The following is a 20,002-nucleotide window of genomic DNA, read 5'->3' as shown; positions in this document are numbered from 1 at the left end:
ACCTACCCTCTGAAGTCAATGGTGTTACTTCTCCTATATCCTATTAGAAAAGACTCACTCAGCCCAGCCCTTCACTCAAGGGGAGGAGAATCAGACCCCATCTCTTCCAGAGAAAAGTATCAGTGAACTTGGGAACGTATCTTAAAACCACCATACCCAAATACACTATTTTTAAATAACTTGCCATTTTGTCACTCTTACCCTCTCCTCACATATATAAACATGTTATTTCCTAACTATTCGAGCGTAGGTAACATGCATCACATCGCTTCACTCCTTAAGACTTCAGTGTATTATGTAAGAAAAGGGATAGTCTCTTAGCTAACAATACAGTTAGGAAAATCTGACTTTTAACATGGGTGATACTCCAATCTGTAGTCCATATTCCACTTGTGTCAACTGTCGTTTCTATAATCCCCCCCCCCATTAAGTTGATTTTTAAAAGCAATAGTAAAACAAGTAGTAGGTTACATAGTGTGACATAGCTTATGTAAGTTTTTTATTGGCAGGGAATAAAGAAAAGGTCCCGGAACAGGCAGGCTCCACTTTGGGGTGGCAGTGGCTGAGCACGAAGACAAAATACTGTTTCTGAAAAGCCAGTTTATCTTTATCCCTTCAGTTACCCACTATTTCTGGAAAACGATTTCAACTGTTCCCTTCGGTTCCCGTCCTGGTTAGAATACAGTTGGGAGATAGCTCTAATAGTTGAAGACGCCTGGTGAGAACTCCAGGGCAACCATTTATCAGCCGTATTTCCTTGAGCAGGTAACTTTCAGAAACTTACATTTCTTTATCTGTGAAGACGGACTAGAAGGGTCTCTATCGCCCAGGGCTGTTGTGAGAACTAAGCGAGCTGATGAACGGAGAACACCGGCTGGCGCCAGCCGAAAGCCTAGCGGCTTCCCTCTGGGCTTCCCTCCCCGCGCGGCGAACGCACCGCGACCGAGAGGGCGGGGCGGTGTCACGTGGGTGGGGCGGGGCGGGCTCCATCGCTGATCGCACGATGTGACGCGCCGCCGGAGGCAGGCCGGGCCCTCAAGATGGCGGCGGGCGCCCCGAGCGGCTCGGCCCGGCAGTAGCGGCGGGACGGCACTCGCCGCTGGGGCCGGCCGCCCCGGGAGTGGCTGCAGCAGCGCCAGGAGTCGAGGATGGTAAAATGACCCAGGGGAAGAAGAAGAAACGGGCCGCGAACCGCAGTATCATGCTGGCCAAGAAGATCATCATTAAGGACGGAGGCACGGTGAGCTGGGGTACCGCGCTGGGGAGCGTCCCTCGGGGCTCCCCATCCCATCTCTGTCCCCCACGCCGCCGCCACCAGCCTCCCTGAGTGCCCCTGCCCTCCCCCACCCTGTCGGCGGTGCCGGTGTCTCAGTCTCCAGGGCCCTCTTGCCTCTGCTCCGGGGGGCTTTCCTCCCTCGCCCCGGCCTGCGGCCTCCGGGGCCCGTCCTCTTGGGGAAGCCGCTCTCCTCTCCTGCACCTGCCGCCCTTTCCTCCGGCGGCCCCTGGAGGCCCTTCGGCCTCGAGCCCCACGTGCGCCTCCGCCGCGGGCTGGAATTGACGCCGGGCTCTCCAGCCGGCCGGCTCCCCGCGTCGCCCCGGCGGTGCTGGTCCCGCCGCGCCCCTCGCCACCGCAGCCTTGCCTTCGCCGCCGGGCCCCGCGCCGCCGTCGCTGCGCTTTCGAAGGTGCTGGGAGCTATCCCTGGCTTCCCATATGTTTCTAGCCGGGCGGTATCTGGTGCGACGACCCCGCTGGGGCTCCTTAGTGCCTTGGCTTTCTTCTTCCACCTGGTTCTGGGTCAGTGCTCCTGCTCTTAGCTTCTTCCAGTGCGGTAAACACTGTCAGAAGGTGGGCTTTCCTCTTCACTTCCCGGAGTCTCAAGCGTGACGGAGGACACCCGGGGCCTAGACTTAAATCATCTGGTTTCCAAAGAACAGATACCACTCTGTTGTTTTAAAATCACCTTCTTTATTTTAAAATAAAAGCCGCTAAATAGAATTATCATGGTCTGAGGATTAGAAGACACTTTGAAAGGAAGACAGAGGGTAAGAAATTGTGCTTTTTAGAAACAGTTGTCATCACACAATAAACTTTATGCAGTGTGCTGTAGTTAACCAGCAGGGGACGTAGGATTTTTAACTGAAAATTTAACTCGCCTATACTTTTATATACTGAAATTTCTATGTTGCTACACTCTCTGGTCTTTGTTGCATTCTTTGCTATCACATTCTGAAATAGAATGCAAAGGTAAAATACCCGTTTCACTTTCCTGAGGAGTGTGCAGAAATGATTCTTTTTATTCCATATTTCTGTTTATTCCAACATATTTGTATGTGTATGTATATAATTGGAGCCCTCATCAACTGCTAGCATAGTGCTAAATATGTACAGTAATTAGGCCACCCCTGAGGATTTGCTGAATTCATTTGAAATAAATGACAAAGGTTTTTTGTTTTGTTTTGTTTTTGACATTTCAGAATAGGGGCCCCATCAATATGCTGCTAATATATTTAGAAGGCTTGGGACATAGGCAACAATTTCAGAATCTCCTTTTAGCTAACTCTAAAAATAATTAGATGTCATAGCTTTGACATTTGGTGAAAAAAGAAACTTCGAGTCCTTGGATCTTTTTGTTGTACTTGATTAATTAGGACATTACTTTGATTAAATCACTTATGAATAGTCAGGGCCCTTTTGATGAAGTTGGTTCAAACTACTATGTAGGGAGAGACATAGCATGAAAGAATACTGGTAGTCTCTTAACCAACAGGACTTGATATTTTAAGTTCTATATAAAATCTATAAAATAGAAGCAACAAAGGATTGTATTTTATAAAAGCAAGTGATTTTTAAGATCAGTATTCTTTGCAAAAGAATGAAGCTCTGATCAAGAAACACATCTTTTTTCTTGAGGTAAAGTTCAGTTGCATTACCTCTTTGGAGTTTCATTCCATTCGCTTTACAGCAGATGCTTTTGTTCCAAATCCTAGGAGATTTGGAAGAGATTATTATTTTTTATCTTGTTATTAAAGTTGTAGTGAATTCATAGCTTGTTTTTGGAGGTAAAATACGATTTTTTTTTACACTGGCAGTAAGTTTTTAAGAGGGCACATAGAATAAATGAAAGCTTTTCTTGAGAACTATGGGCATGTGGGTATTATTATTTATCATCTTTATACACTTATGTTGCACTTTCCAATCTAAAAGCACTGGACACCTCTTTAGAATAGAAACTTGGTTAATGCATATTTTAATTTTATGGGGCCTAATATGAATTTAAAGTGATAAAAACACATTTAAAGTGATTTTTAAAAATGTGCTAGCACATTCCTAGTGTTTTTATTGTAATTTTATTTATTCCTATATTGATTATATAAATTGAATAAATTGAATAATTATTCATATCATTCAATATCATTCAATGTCATTCAATATCATTCATATCATTCAATATCATTCAATATTATTCAATATCATTCCTATATTGATTATATAAATTAAATAAATTGAATAAATTATTATTTATTCCTATATTGATTATATTCCTATATTGATTATAATTTTATTTATTCCTATATTGATTATATATATGTATAGATGGAATATTTATATCTCTAGAAATATCAGTAATTTTTTGCAGTATTTGTGTTTTAACCTACTCTAGCTGTAAATGGAAAATAGTATAACTATTATAGTTTTTTAAATTTTAACATGGCATTTGCTTTTCTGCCTCCCTACTTATAATTGGTCAGACTGCCCTTATGAACGTTTTTTTTTTTTTTTTTTTTTTTTTTTTTTTTTTTTTTCAACGTTTTTTATTTATTTTTGGGACAGAGAGAGACAGAGCATGAACGGGGGAGGGGCAGAGAGAGAGGGAGACACAGAATCGGAAACAGGCTCCAGGCTCCGAGCCATCAGCCCAGAGCCCGACGCGGGGCTCGAACTCACGGACCGCGAGATCGTGACCTGGCTGAAGTCGGACGCTTAACCGACTGCGCCACCCAGGCGCCCCTTGAACGTTTTTTAAAGAAAGGGAATAAATTGCCGTTTGGTATTGGTGTGTGTGTGTGTGTGTGTGTGTGTGTGTGTGTGTGTGTGTGTGTGTGTTTAAGTTCAGCTTGTGGATGGATTCATTTAGAGGCAGGTGTCTTAGACTATATGGTCATCCTTGACCATCTCTGAACAGTATTTCAGGTCCATGGCCAATGATACTGATCTGATTCCCTTCCATTTTCTTTCTAGTGTTCAACAATGTTAATAAAATTATTTTGCTTCATCTTGCTAATGACATCTTTGTAAGTCTGATTAATGAATGTTAATATTTATAAACAAAACTAATAGTTGTTAATGATTTGTCAAAAACTTAGAACAGATTTGTTATCATTTTTGACAGTTGAAGAAGTGAACCCTTCTAAATGAACCAGGTTAATCATAAGTTACTGTTTTCCTTTTCTTGAAATTGTATTTGATTAGGCTCTGAAACCAGAGTCAGGCTAACTAATACTTGCCCGTTTGAGTTGTATACAGTTAAGGGAAATTACATGAAGGTGTGTGATTCTGTGTCAGGAGTTCTTAACTTGGGTCTGTACACCCTGCAGTCATTTGCAAAATTTTCTTTGACTATCGTTTTTTTTGAGAGAGATTCCCAGAAGAGTCCATACCTCCCCAAAGTTTAAGACCAGTTGTCCTATTTGAAAACAACATGCATAACTACAAAATACTTCCACAGGTTAAATTCAGTAAATATGTATTTACTCATTTCCTGTATACCATTTTACTGATGTAAGTAATTGTAGCATTACTGGTGAATTTGCTTTCTGAAGCATCCATATGTAGAAATACAGTTTTTGGTTACAAGTTTTAATGTATGTGGCATTTTGATGTATCCTTTAGTGCAGACCATTTAAGGCTGTTGAATTAAATGACATTTTAGAATACTTTCAGTTTTGTTGTTAAATTCTTACCGTGTATTACCAGATTGTTTGTAAACATTCCTGTTGGAGGCTAAGAGCTAAAGAGTTACATTCATGAGTTATTTATTTGTGTCATCAAAACCAGAATTTTTAAATTATTTTTGAAGTTTGCTTATGTTTTTACATGATTTTTACTGTTTTGTTAATACAGTTGTGAGATTGCATCTCTGACAAAGCGAAAAATGTCCAATTTTTTCACAAATAAATTGGTGAAATGACTTTAAAGATTTGATAGAAAGCACAGCATGTGTGAATTAATTTGTTGGAAGTACCTGAAAAAAGTAAAATGGGTATTTGCAAAACGAAATATACCCAGAGAAGCAGAGCACCAGATTTTTTTTTGTAACTCCGATTTTAAGTACATAAGTCGGAGTCACCACCATTTCAAAAGTCTAAACTTAAGCTCTGATCCGTCGCATCCTTCACCTACAAAGATGGCTGAGGCAGTTTCAGGATAGCTCTTCTTAGTCCCCAGAGAGCCGCTAAGTAAACAGCCTCTAATTGCTAGCATACAAGCCACGAGGAGGGCCATGGTGCCTTCAAACAGCAACTGTTCTTCGGAGTCACTAGCCCATGCCTGGAAACATCAGGATGCATGTACCATCTTTGGCAAAGCTTGTAGCAGGCAGTACCATGAATGACTTACCTCCTTTTCTCCATGGTGTGCTGCAGCATTTGCTTTAGCTTTGTATGTTTGGGGATAAATTAGTAAGCAGTTTTTTCAGATTATATATCCAGTTCATCCTAATATAGTTTGCAGACCTACTTCCCAATAATCATAGCATCTGCAGAAATTCACTAACAGTTGAACTGTAACTCATTTACAGCTACCAAAGTCTGAAGTTTAAGTAAAAAGAAGAGCTTTTTCCAGGTAGCATTCTGACAAGTATATATATGATTTACGTTTTTCAATTATTTAAAAATTCAAGTTGTCTTTTAGCCTTATTTTGAATTAGAAGTGTCAAAGAAACATTTGACAGTTGCAGCCAGGATATATCCAGCTTCCTGAAATGGTTTGGTCTCTTTGAGGGCCAAATGTAGTAGCTTATTCTAAATAATGGGTCTACTTTCTCAATAATGTGTAAAAACAATTATGAATTCTACCACATGAAATACTACCTTGTTAGTGAGTTCAGTTTGTGGTCATTTGAACCATGTAACACATTAGATGTTCATGCGGATAGGCACTTAATGTAATGATGGCTTACCTTGAGTTAGCAGTTACATCTTTTCCTCCTCAGAATGGAGAAGGAATACAATAGATTGTCATGTTGCTTAATCTTTTCAGAATTTACCACAAAGTAGGGTGCATGGCTGGCTCAGTTGTGGAGTGTGTGACTCTTGATCTTGGGGTTGTAAGTTCAAGCCCCATGTTGGATGTAGAGATTATTTAAAAATAAATCCTTAAAAAAAATTTACTGCAAAGTAATACAATCTTAAACTCTAGTTTGTTTTTTTTTAACAGTAAAACTTGGCCTCATCCTAATTTTGTTAAACGTGTTTAAGAAGTATATTTAATTTCTATTTCAGAGTAATCTTTTTTAAAAATTAATTTTTCTTTTTTTTTAAGTAGGCCTCAGGCCCAGCACAGAGCCCAGTGCAGGGCCTGAACTCAGGACCCTGAGCTCAAGACCTGAGATGAGATGAAGGGTCCGACGCTTGACCAACTGAGCCACCCAGGCACCCCTAGGAGCAATTTAACCAAAACCTCTTCACTTCTGTGATAACATACAAATATTAAATATCTGTCTTTAAAATTGATCTGTAGCCTATCAGTAAAATCTAAAGTCTCACTGCAAATTAAGCCAAAATGGTTTACTTAATGAGTATAATAGTGTAACAACATGTTTATGGTGATTCATACTGCCAGGAAATTAAGGATTGGTTTTGTTTTCTTTTTGCTCTACAAAACTAATGGATCTCACTTTGCTTGATTAAAGTCAGGAAATAAGAAAACACCACTTGACTTTGTGAGAAAGGAAACATGATGCCTGCTTACATTTTCTCTAGTTATGCCATAATGTGTCCATATCCCATGAAAGCAGCTTTGTAGTTACAGGGTTTTTTTTAATGTTCTTCCATGAAAAGCTACAATTCTTTTTTTTTTTTTTTTTTAAACTTTTTAACGTTTATTTATTTTTGAGACACAGAGAGACAGAGTATGAATGGGGGAGGGTCAGAGAGAGAGGGAGACACAGAACCTGAAGCAGGCTCCAGGCTCTGAGCTGTCAGCACAGAGCCCAACGTGGGGCTCGAACTCACGGACAGCGAGATCATGACCTGAGCCAAAGTCGGGCACTTAACCGACCCGGCCACCCAGTCACCCCAGAAAAACTACAATTCTTAGATGCCTGTAACTAAGCACCTTTGTATTTTTTGTGTGTAAGACTTTTACATGATATTATTTTAGCTTAGTTATGTATCATTCAGAGGAAATTCAAAGTTTCTTTTTGAAGCTATATTTTACTCTCATTTTAATTGTTTTTAAAGTTTATTTATTTTTGAGACAGAGAGAGAGCAGGTGAAGGGCAGAGAGAGAGGAAGAGAGAGGATCCCAAGCAGGCTCTGCATTGTCAGTGCAGAACCTGACGCAGGGCTTGAACTCATGAACCCTGAGATCATGACCTGAGCCAAAACCAAGAGCCAGATGCTTAACTGACTGGGCCACCTAGGTGCCCCTACCCTCATTTTTGATTGATAACTTGTCTGTATTAAATTTTAAGATCAAAATTATTCTCCCTTATACTTTATTTTTTAAATTTTTATTTACTTGTTTTGAGACAGCAAGCATGAGGAGGGGGAGGGGCAGAGGAAGAGGGGGGAGAGAGAATCTTAAGCAGGCTCCATGCTTAGCACAGAGCCTGACTTGGGGCTCCATCTCATGACCATGAGATCATGACCTGAGCCGAGATCAAGAGTTGGGTGCTTAACTGACTGAGCCACCCAGGTGCCCCTACTTAATTTTGGTTTTTATAATGTTTTTAAAATTTTTCCCAACTTTGGAGAATTTTTAAACTACAGAAAAGTTGCAAAAATAGCATAATGAGTATTCATCTGCCCATCCTACAGATTCACATCACAGATTAACATTTTGCCACATTTATTTTTCTTCTCTTCTCTCTATGCTCACGTTTTTTTTGTTTTGTTTTGTTTTGAACCATTTGAGGAGTTCGTTGTAGATATCAAGACACTTTACCCCTATAAAACTGAGAATGTATCACCTAAGAAAAAGGATGTTCTCCCACATAACCACAATGTAATTACCACATTTGGGAAATTTTAATGTATTTAAAAAAATTTTTTTTAATGTTTATTTTTGAGAGAGAGCGCACGCATGAACAGAGGAGGGGCAGAGAGAGGGAGACACAGAATCTGAAGTAGGATCCAGGCTCTGAACTGTCAACACAGAGCCCTATGCGCGACTCAAACCCACGAATCATGAGATCATGACCTGAGTTGAAGTTGGACGCTTAACTGACTGAGCTACCCAGGCGCCCCTCACATTCAGGAAATTTTAACGTTAACATAATAGTATTAAGTAATATATTAGCTATAGCCACATTTCTCTAATTGTACCTCCTTAATAGTTGTCTTTTTTTGGGTACAGAATTTAATCATTACCTTTAGTTGCCATGTCTCTTCAGTCTAGAATAACTTGTTTTTTTATGATATTGACACTTTTTAATAGTTTAAGCCAGTTGTTGTGAAGAATGAGCCTCAGTTTGGCTTATTCTCATTGTTTATTCACATGATAAATTCTGTTTAATAAATGGGATTATAATGCCCAGTTATAGGTAGAATTACTTCTGTCTCCTGGCCAAAAATCTCTATAAGCCCCCAGTTCATACTGATAGATATACAACATAAGTTATTAAAGTCAACATCCTGTATAATAATTGCTGCATTCATAAACCCTATTGACTGGACAATCATAGACTCAAAATTTGGGAGCTAGATAAGGATTTAGGTAAGAGATTAATAAATCTCTTCCTGCTGAGAGAGGTAAAGTGACTAACTTAATTTCCCTAGCAGCTCAGTGACTGCATGATTAGGGCTATCAATCAGCCATGGTCATGAAATACCTTTTCTAGACCAGGCATTGTGCTACACATTGGATACTAAAATGGAAAAAAACTGGATCCCTACACTTAAAAGAGTAACAGTCTGTGGTAATGTATTCTGTGTAATCACCAAAACCAGCATAGCTGTAGACTTGGGCTCTGGAATTGCCTGGATAGACTCCATTCCATCTCTTATTTGCTGTGTTAGACTATAAAATGGAGGTAACAGTGTCCAATCTGAAAGGTGGTCAGGAAGAGTAAGCAAGATTTTGAATGTAAACCATTATAAGTTTTCAGTAATACTTTCATTACTGTTTTAATCTAGTGTATGTGTGCAATAAATCTGTGTGATAGATGACACAGTGAGATATCAGATATTAGAGTGTAGAGGAGGGTATTAGTAGAGGAAGGTGCAAGTTTAACTAATAATGATTAATAAAAATTTAATAGTCTTTAAATACAGTAGTTATACTGAATACCTGTGGTGATAGAAGGGACTTACAGAGTAATTCACTTAAGTTCTACAGACATTTATTAAGCACCTTTGTGCTATGCATGGACCAGATGCTCCAGATCATAGAAGAATAAAGCATAGGGCCTGTCTCAGCAGAAGCCTAGAAAGGTAAGTTTAGGTTAAATAAAATGAAATAAGGACTTTACACAGTGAAATATAAATTTGTGGACGTTACCTAGGATAGAAGAATAAATGATTTTAAAAGGCTTGGCCCAAAGCCTAGATGGTGAAACCATACTTGATTACCAGTAGAAATTATGATTTAGAAAATGGGAATTAGATTGAAGGGTGGAGGTGAAGAAAGGAGATTGTCCCTGACTTCTGAGGTTAAAGCTAGAGGCGACTGTCATGAAACCATTCCTCTATAAGAGAGAAATTACTTACCTGAATGGAGGACTTTTTGGTGTAGTAATTATCATGGTTGTAGATGGCATATCTTGGCTTTTGGGGTTGGACATGTGTTTATATTCCAATTTATCTCCTTCAGAATTTTTCACTTGGTACCTCAGAATTCTTTTAGCATCCTTAAATGTTATCTGTTGATATAATCTCATTGTGATCTAAACTCTCTACTCTTGATGCTGTAAACTACTTACTGGTCAGACATTTGCCCCTACTTGTCTATTAATTTCCCCTGGTCTCTCTGCCCAGGCCATGACCCTGGTATTCTTTCTCTAATTGTCCTAGAATTTTGCTTGTGGATAGATATTCCATTAAAACCACTAGTGCTTGTGTCAAAAGTCCCACCTGGAAATATTTGTATTTTAAATCAGTAAAATATTTTTAAAATTTGTCACTTTTATTAAGATCTTGTATTATTTTTGAATTCATTCAAAACAAAAAAGTTGAATATGGATATAATATAGCTCTCAAAATTACCAGTACTTTAGGACAAGCAAGTACCCCTACCTACCCCCCCTCATCCCCTCCTTTAAAAAATATACAACACACACACACTTTTTCCTCCCATTTCTGGGAAATAATGAGAGAATGGCTCAGAAGGGGCAAGTATATGCAACTACCTATATTTTTCTATTCTAGTTTTTATCTAGTTTTTCTCTTAAACATTTCCCTTGTATTTAAAGTATAAGCATGCCTATTAAAAAAGATTTGGAAAATTCAGAACAACATAATCAAGTTTATGTCTCTTAAAAGTGCTATCTAATATAATTAACATTTAGATGAGTTTTTGTTTTGCTTTTCATAGTTGAAATTACTCTCTATACACAATTTTATATCCTGCTTTTACTTATTTTTTTTGTTTTTATTTTCCCACTTATATTTTTTAAATTTAACATTGCCATAAGCATTTCCACATATCATTAAAGATTATCCATAAACAGTTTTTGGCTGCATATTATTCTGATTTACACACTGTGATTTGATTATAGATGTTACTAAAGGTTAAACATTTAGATTTCCATATTTCCCACTATAAATGATGCTGCCATGAACATCTTTATGATGGTAGAGCTTTTTCTGAATGTTTGATTATTTCCATAGGATAGAATATTATTAGCTGCTTTTAAAATTGTTTTTATCTATTATATTTTTGTGGTGTCTTAGTGTTGTTGTGTTTTCTTATGAATGCTTTACCTAGATACTAATCTTTATTTCTTCCCTATCTTTCTCAATTTGTTGCCTTCAAATTCAGCTAATGTTGTACATGTTTTTCTCAAACTGGTTTGCCAAAAATGTGTTAATCTCTTGTTCTTTCCCCTTTCCTCACTGCCTGACTAAGCCAGACACTGAAATCTTACCTTTTCATCTTTGATCTTCCCTTACTGACCCCTGCTACATCTAGTCAACCACTGAGTCCTTTTGATTCAACCTCCTAAGTGTTTTTTGTTTCCATTCACTTTGCTCCATCCCTACTACCACTGTCTTATTCTAGTTACTATTACCTCTCTTGTGTGTTTCTTTCTTTTTTTAAATGTTTATTTGTTTTTGGGAGAGAGCATGAGCAGGGAACGGGACAGGCAGAGAGAGGGAGACAGAAGATCTGAAGCAGGCTTTGTGCTACAGCACAATGCTCAGTGTGGGGCTTGATGCAGGGTTCGATGTGGGGCTTGAACTCATGAACTGTGAGATCATGACCTGAGCCAAAGTCAGATGCTTAACCACTTAACTGACTGAACCACTCAGGTGAGCCCTCACTCCACCCCACCCCCCCACCCCCACCCCGCCATATATTTCTTCAATAGCCTGCTTTCTGATCTTCCTCCCTCCCTCCCTTTCAAAGTCTTTGCCGCAGTGCAGTGCAATTTTATGTTCCAAGAAGACAGTCCTATGATGTGATGTTACCTTCTGTCTTGAATTGTTTCATTTACCCTGCTGCCTGAAAGTTAAAGGCCTTCATGTGACTTAAGAGACCTTTCTCCAGTCACCGTTTCAGTTTCACCTCTCCTCACCTCGCAGCCTCATCTTTTACCACTCTCTTCCTTAGACGTCAGGTACTGAAATAGGTTTTGCTGTTACCTGTGTTCTGGCCTTTGCATATGCTGTTCCCTTTACCTTTCCCTCAGATGCTCTTGGCCATCATTCCCCTCCACTGACATCCTGCACCCAAACGCATACACATCTGACAATCCCAGTATATTTCCCACTGAACTTTGAAGTCTCAGGTAATATCATTTACCTCCCTGAGAAGCCTTCCCTGACATTTTCCTCAATTGATTGAGTCCTCTTCACTAAAACAGCCACTAAAAAAAATTTTAATGCTTATTTTTGAGAGTGAGAGAGAACGAGCATGAGCAGGGGAGGGGTAGACAGAGAGGGGGACACAAAATCTGAAGCAGGCTCCATGCTCTGAGCTCTCAGCACAGAGCCTGATGCGGGGTTCAAACCCATAAACCGTGAGATCATGACCTGAGCTGAAGTCAGACGCTTAACCAACTGAGCCACCCAGGTGCCCCTAAAACAGCCACTTTTTTTTTTTAATTTTTTTTTTTAACATTTTATTTATTTTTGAGACAGGGAGAGACAGAACATGAACAGGGGAGGGTCAGAGAGAGGGAGACACAGAATCTGAAACAGGCTCCAGGCTCTGAGCTGTCAGCACAGAGCCCGACGCGGGGCTCGAACTCACGGACCGCAAGATCGTGACCTGAGCTGAAGTCGGCCGCTTAACCGACTGAGCCACCCAGGCGCCCCCTAAAACAACACATCATTTCCCTCCACCTTTTTTGCTGTGTGTGTATGTTTATACACATTGTTATATAATCATTATCTTTTTTTTTTAATTTTTTTAAATTTACATCCAAGTTAGTTAGCATTATAGTGCAACAATGATTTCAGGAGTAGATTCCTTAATGCCCCTTACCCATTTATCCTATTCCCCCCACCCACAGTTCCTCCAGTAACCCTCTGTTCTCCATAGTTAAGAGTCTCTTACGTTTTGTCCCCCTCCCTGTTTTTATATTATTTTTGTTTCCCTTCCCTTATGTTCATTTGGTTTTTTTTTTTTAATGTTTATTTATTTTTGAGGGTCAGAGAGACAGAATGCAAGTAGGGGCAGGGCAGAGAGAGAGAGGGAGACACAGAATCTGAAGCAGGCTCCAGGCTCTGGGCTGTCAGCACAGAGCCCGACTGGGGGACTCGAACTCACGAACAGTGAGATCCTGACCTGAGCCGGAATTAGACACTTAACTGACTGAGCCACCCAGGTGCCCCCCTCCCTTTAAAAAAAAATTTTTTTTAATGTTTATTTCTGAGAGAGAGAGAGAGACACAGAGCATGAGCGGGGGAGGGTCAGAGAGAGGGAGACACAGAATCGGAAGCAAGCTCCAGGCCCCAAGCTGTCAGCACAGAGCCTGACACCGGGCTTGAACCATGAACAGTGAGAACATGACTTGAGCTGAAGTCGGACGCCCAACCGACTGAGCCACCCAGGTGCCCCATGTTCATCTGTTTTGTATCTTAAAGCGCTCATATGAGTGAAGTCATATGATATTTGTCTTTCTCTGACTAGTTTTGCTTAGCATAATACCCTCTAGTTCCATCCACATAGTTACAAATGGCAAGATTTCATTCTTTTTGATTGCTGAGTAATACTCCATTGTGTGTGTGTGTGTGTGTGTGTGTGTGTGTGTGTGTGTATACACGTATACCACATCTTCTTTATCCATTCATCCATTGATGGACACTTGGGCTCTTTCCATACTTTGGCTATTGTTGATAGTGCTGCTATAAACATTGGGGTGCGTGTGCCCCTTTGAAACAGCACCCCTGTATCCCTTGGATAAACACCTAGTAGTGCTGGGTCGTAGAGTAGTTCTATTTTTAATTTTTTGAGGAACCTCCATACTGTTTTTAGAGTGGCTGCCCCAGTTTGCATTCCCACCAGCAGTGCAAAAGAGATCCTCTTTCTCTGCATCCTCACCAACATCTGTTGTTGCCTGAATTGTTAGTGTTAGCCATTCTGACAGGTGTGAGGTGGTATCTCATTGTGGTTTGAATTTCTATTTCCCTGATGATGAGTGATGTGGAGCATTTTTTCATGTGTCAGTTGGCCATCTGGATGTCTTCTTTGGAGAAGTGTCTATTCATGTCTTTTGCCCATTTCTTCACTGGATTATTTGTTTTTTGGGTGTTGAGTTTGATAAGTTCTTTATATATTTTGTATACTAACCCTTTATCTGATATGTTGTTTGCAAATATCTTCTCCCATTCCATCGGTTGCCTTTTAGTTTTGCTGATTGTTTCCTTCACTGTGCAGAAGCTTTTTATTTTGATGAGGTCCCAATAGTTCATTGTTGCTTTTGTTTCCCTTGCCTCTGGAGACGAAGTTGCTGTGGCCAAGATCAAAGAGGTTTTTGCCGACTTTCTCCTCGAGGATTTTGATGGCTTCCTGTCTTACGATTAGGTCTTTCATCCATTTTGAGTTTATTTTTGTGTATGGTGTAAGAAAGTGGTCCAGATTCATTTTTCTGCATGTCGCTGCCCAGTTTTCCCAGCACCACTTGCTGAAGAGACTGTCTTTATTCCATTGGATATTCTTTCCTGCTTTGTCAAAAATTAGTTGGCCATACATTTGTGGGTCCATTTCTGGGTTCTCTATTCTGTTCCATTGATCTGAGTGTCTGTTTTTGTGCCAGTACCATACTGCCTTGATGATTACAGCTTTGTATTAACAGCTTGAAGTCCGATCATTATCTTTTTATCAGTATTTCCCAAATAGTTTTACAAGGAACTCAGATGGCCGTGAGATACTGTCTGTTGTATGAAAGAAGGATTCTGTCAAGTTTGGAATACAGTGTTCACTGTATCTTCTTGGAAATTCATAATGTAAATTAGCATGTTAAGGGTCCTGAGAAGTTCTAGGCTTTTCACTAGATGCTGAGTATATGTGGTGGTGGACAAAACCAGTTTGGGGCTTAGCAATCCTAAAGACATGTTTTGACCTTACCTTAACAACTTGCTCTATTTGGTACTGCACATCACCCCTTCCTTACTAAAACTGCTCCTTTATCTTCAGTAACACTGTATTCTCTTAGATCTCCTGATATTTCTCTGATTTGTTCCTTCTTTATTTTCTTCATGGTTCATTTTCCTCTGCTCGCTACTTAAATGTTGGTGTTTCTTAGAGTCTGGTCTTAACCCACTGTTCTTTTTCCACTTCTTCTCCTGATAATCTCACCTACTCTGGTGGTTTCAAACATCAGAATTCATGCTAATTAGTTTAGTCAGCCCTCAAAAAACAGTAGAAATTTTCAAGTACAAGGAGCAATGTCTTAGATAAGACCTGAAGTAAATCTGAGCCTTATGGGAGAAAAGAGCTGGGAAGTCTTTCTTCACTCTCCCTCCCAGATTTATCAGGTGCTGCCTATTTCACATTCTAAAGACTATATCCATTCCCTCCCCTTCAGCGTCCTTGCCACTCCTCTGTTCCATGCCCTCATCATCTCTTGTTTCAACTGTTTGAAATAGCCTTATTTTACATGCAGTTTGCTGCTTGGTTACAAACTTGAGGAAATCATCATGAGGTATTGAAAAATGCAGGTCCAATCATGCCATTCCCTTGCTTGAAACCCTTTAATAGTTCACTATGGCTCTAATGAAGAGAAACTCCTTAACAAGGCTTACAGGCTACCTACCTCTTCTGCCTTCCTTTCTTTACTCCATGATGACTTTATTCTCCATCAGCCCTAAACTGTCATGGCCCTTGTCTATTTCATTATGGTTTTCTCTGATGAGATTGTCCACACTATCTCCTTTTCTTGCAATATTCCTTTCTTGCTTCCCAACTTGTACATATCTCTTTTATTGCATTTGCACATAAGCAGATGATTTATAATGAGGTTCCTTCCTCTCTAGACTGTGAATTCTTTGAGCTCAGGGAGTGTGTCTTAATGGTTTTTGTAATCCCAGCATCTCTGCCACATAGTAGCTGCTCTGTTTAATGTTTGTTGCGTGAATATTGAACAAATTCATTCCCACCCATGGTCCTTCAACTCTTGTGTCCCCCATTCTCCACCCTACCTCTTGTGTCTCAAGTTCCTAAACTGCACGTTCTACCAAAGGAGTTTTCAGGGACCTAAATTCTGCAAGTTGGGAGAGTTACTGTTTTTTTTAAATAATGATGATATATCATGACGATATTAAAAATGATGTGGCATCATTTTTAGTATATAGAGAAATCCAAACACTTCATAGTTTCCACATAAGACTATTGAATATACTTTAAAAGTTAAGTATAACATTGTAATATGTGTTGGTTAAACTTTTTATTATAGAAACCTGTTAGTGGAGACTGAGTTAATGTTAGAGGTCATTTGCTTTCCATCAATTTAATATTTACCTTAAAATATGAAATTCAACAACTAAAGTAATTCTTAAGACATTGCTTGGAGCAGTATAAACTTAATTTTTGTATTTTCTTTCTTGTGTATATCAGAGAGAATCTTTTCTTTTCAAGTTTGTTTATTTTGAGAGAGAGAGAGAGAGAGAGAGCGAGTGAGCACGGGGGAGGGGCAGAGAGAGGAGTGAGAGAATCTCAAGCAGGCTCCACACTATCAGCGCAGAGCCCCACACAGGGCTGGATCCCACAAATCATAAGATCATGACCTGAGCCGAAATCAAGAGTCAGATGCCTAACTGGCTGAGCCACCCAGGTGCCTGTCTTGTGTATATCAATCCCAGATCTCTCACGTATTACTCTGGGGACTCTTCTGCCTTTTTTTTTTTTTAAGAAATTTTTTTTTTAATGTTTATGTTTGAGAGAGAGAGATCATGAGTGGGCGAGGGGCAGAGAGAAGGGAACACAGAATCTGAAGTAGGCTTCAGGCTCTCAGTTGTGTCAGCACAGAGCTCAATGTGGGGCTTGAACCCACAAATCATGAAATCATGACCTTAGCCGAAAGTCAGACGCTTAACTGACTGAGCCACCCAGGTGCCCTAGGACTGTTCTGCTTTTGAGCCATGTTAATATCTGTTAACAATTCTTGCCACGTGCTTCATTTATGCTTTGAGATTAGTGCAGGAGTCTCCTGTGTGGGTTTTTTTTTTTTTTTTAAGTTTTTTTATTTTGAGAGTGAGAGAGAGTAAGCAGGGGAGGGGCAGAGAGAGAGAAAGGGAGACAGAATCCCAAGCAGTCTCTGCCTGGTAGCCTTGATGCCGTGCTCCGACTCACAAACTGTGAGGTCAGGGCCTGAGCTGAAACAAAGATGGATGTTTAACCAAATGTTTAACTGGATGCTTAACCAGATGTTTAACCAACTGAGCCACCCAAGTGCCCCATGGAGCCTCCTGTTAATATTCCTCCATTTTGCCCCCTGTTAATCCATCCATCTGCTACGCCTTTGCCAAATTGATCTTCCTTAAAACTTTCATCTGGTCACATGAATCGTATCATCCTTTAGCAGCTCCCCATGGCCTTCAAATATAGACTCCTTTGCATGGAAGTTAGTCCTGTGTGCCTCTCGCTCATCTCTCGAACTCCTGGTATGCGGCCTGTGTTGTAGCTGTACTGAACTATATGAGTCCTGTAATGCCTCCTGCTTTCAAGCCTTGTATAGGCTGCTGCCTTGATCTCTCTTGTTCACCTTCCTACCTCTCAGTCTTGTGTGACTTACACCTTTTCATCGTTTTAGTGTTCCTCCTGGAAGTCTGATGTTCCTATCCCTACCTTGGATTCTGCACACTGTGCTTTTATAATGTATTTGTTCCTTGTCTGTCCCTGTCACTTTGAGGACAGGGATAGCGAGTGTCCAGATGTTTGACATAGTGCCAATACATGTATGTTCTCAATAAACATATATTGACTATTGCCATAATTGTTAGTGATTCTGGAATGCACTGTTAACTTTTTTAAAATCTGTTTTTATAGCCTCAAGGAATAGGTTCTCCTAGTGTTTATCATGCGGTTATCGTCATCTTTTTGGAGTTTTTTGCTTGGGGATTATTGACAGCACCCACCTTGGTGGTAAGTAATCTTTTAATTTATTTATTGTGAACTTAAATCTTGTTCAATTTTGGGGGAAAACGTGGCCCTTTTCACAGTTCATTCTTGTGCCAATATTGTCAACCCTTCAGGTACTATCTTTTCCTGGTTTAGTTGTCTTTTCCAATCTTTACTTCTCCTTTACTGTTTGGGAAGGCTTGGCTGGGTGTGGTTTTTCTTGTGAACGCCACACGTGGGTCAGCAGGAACTCAGCCCACACTCTGGATAGGGTAGATGGGATCCTTAAACTGACAGGCTTAGGAAAGATAGTATCTATGACCTGAATCACTCAGTATTATTATTTTGAGATTCATGAATGTAGCTGCATTTTCCAAATGCAAGTTTCTCTTAGTTTAGGCTAAGGCTGTAAAGGTAACCATCTAAGAAGATCATTTGTTTTCACAACCCTAAGCTGATTTTGCCCACATACTCCCAGGTTTGGAACCTTAGAAAAGACATCCTTGCCAGCCCAAACATCCTTGCTACCCCTTGATAGCTAGTTCTCTCCTATTGGTGGGGAATAGAATAAACAAAGGAGTCATTATGGCAGAAGTCAGTAATATCTTGAAAGATGTAATTAGGATAAATATACAACTTACCAGATCTAGAAGAGTAGAATTTTAGAGAGATATGCTTCCTTATATTTTTTTGAGATTGTTTATTGTTACACAAAAAGGGTTTTTATAAAAAAGTTTGTTTATAAATAAACTGGATGATCATATAAGTAGATATATGTTCTAAGAAAGAAAATTTATGTTCCATATATTTCCATATTTATTTTATGGCTACATAATCATTACTGGATCTACATAAAATACAGATGTTTAGTAATTATTTTGAACATATAGGGTATATTCATGAATACTGTTAAAACCAGAAGAAAAGAAAATGTCACATAAATACAGTTTCTTCTATAATAAACCATGCATTGCAAGTGAGATTAGTTCCCTGAATAATGACAGTTCCTTAACATATAATTGTAAGAATGCTGATTTGAATATGTTTTCACTGAGATCTTTTACTTTTTAAGAAAGATTTACTTGTAGTAGGTCATCAGTTTTACATTAATAGATTGTCAAGATTGAAATGTGGACTTTTAAAATGTCTGATCTTTTTGTTTGTTTTTGTTAATAATTTCTGATGGAAGTCCTTCAAAAATTAATGTACACATTTCCTGCCTTCATAATCCATGTAGTCTGATTTGGAACTTGATCAGGTGATGCAAGTTCATTATGACATTTGTAACTTCTTTACATTGTAATAACCTGATGTCATGGGCCACTGAGGTGCTGTGATAACTATGTGGTCTCACACTTTTCTGTTAGCCTTCATAATGTTCTCGTGTGCTTTTTTATAATCTACTACCAGTTTAACATATAAATGTCTGGTAGATCATCAGTCCTATGATTTAAATTACTTGAGCTTTGTGATCGTAAACAGTATATTTTGATTTATCTTATGATGGGTCCGGCACTGTCCTAGGCACTTTAAATACATTTTCACTTTTAATCCTCAAAATCACCTTACGGGTGAGGTATTAGCCTGATAATAGAGTTGAGAAAATTAAGGTTTAGAAAATTAAGCAACTTACTTGCTACAACTGTGAAGGTAAACTGCAGAGTTCGTATTTGAAACTAGGCTTGCTTTGTTCCAGTGCTCAGCCTGGGGGAATGCTGGCAGTCGGTGGTTTATACCTAGGTTTTAGGTAAGGTTATTGGCAGTCCAAACAGTAGCTAAGTAGAGAGATTAAAATGTTTTGGGTAAATTGTTCACAAGCCATCAAAAAAGCTTTTTGTGATGTTTCCATATTTGTCAGCAGGATTTAAAGTGTGTATGGAAATTTTTAAAATTTGCTTCTGGTTTGTATTCTTTATATATGCCTATTTTTTATCTAACTTTTGTATTTTTCTTTCCTAATTGGACAGAGACTGTCTTCTTTAAGAACAAGGAAAGAATCCAGTTATTTAGACATAAAGGCTCCATTTATCATAGTTATGGGAAAACTAACTTTGTGCT

The 20,002-nt window shown here is 39.3% G+C and overlaps 1 protein-coding gene across 1 annotated transcript in view; it reads left to right on the top strand.

Moving 5' to 3' along the window:
• The first annotated feature begins 1,109 nt into the window (after window positions 1-1,109).
• Window positions 1,110-20,002, top strand: part of MFSD14A (major facilitator superfamily domain containing 14A) — a 42,924-nt gene continuing 24,031 nt past the window's right edge. The window contains exons 1-2 of the mRNA XM_058716431.1: window positions 1,110-1,240; window positions 17,873-17,968. Of these exons, the coding sequence (XP_058572414.1) occupies window positions 1,157-1,240; window positions 17,873-17,968 (180 nt within the window). The 5' untranslated portion in view covers window positions 1,110-1,156. The remainder of the gene's footprint in view (window positions 1,241-17,872; window positions 17,969-20,002) is intronic.

Source organism: Neofelis nebulosa, chromosome 2 (assembly GCF_028018385.1).
Source record: "Neofelis nebulosa isolate mNeoNeb1 chromosome 2, mNeoNeb1.pri, whole genome shotgun sequence".
NCBI lineage: Eukaryota > Metazoa > Chordata > Mammalia > Carnivora > Felidae > Neofelis > Neofelis nebulosa.
Note: the sequence above shows the minus strand (reverse complement) of the source record. Positions and strands in the feature narration are given on the sequence as shown.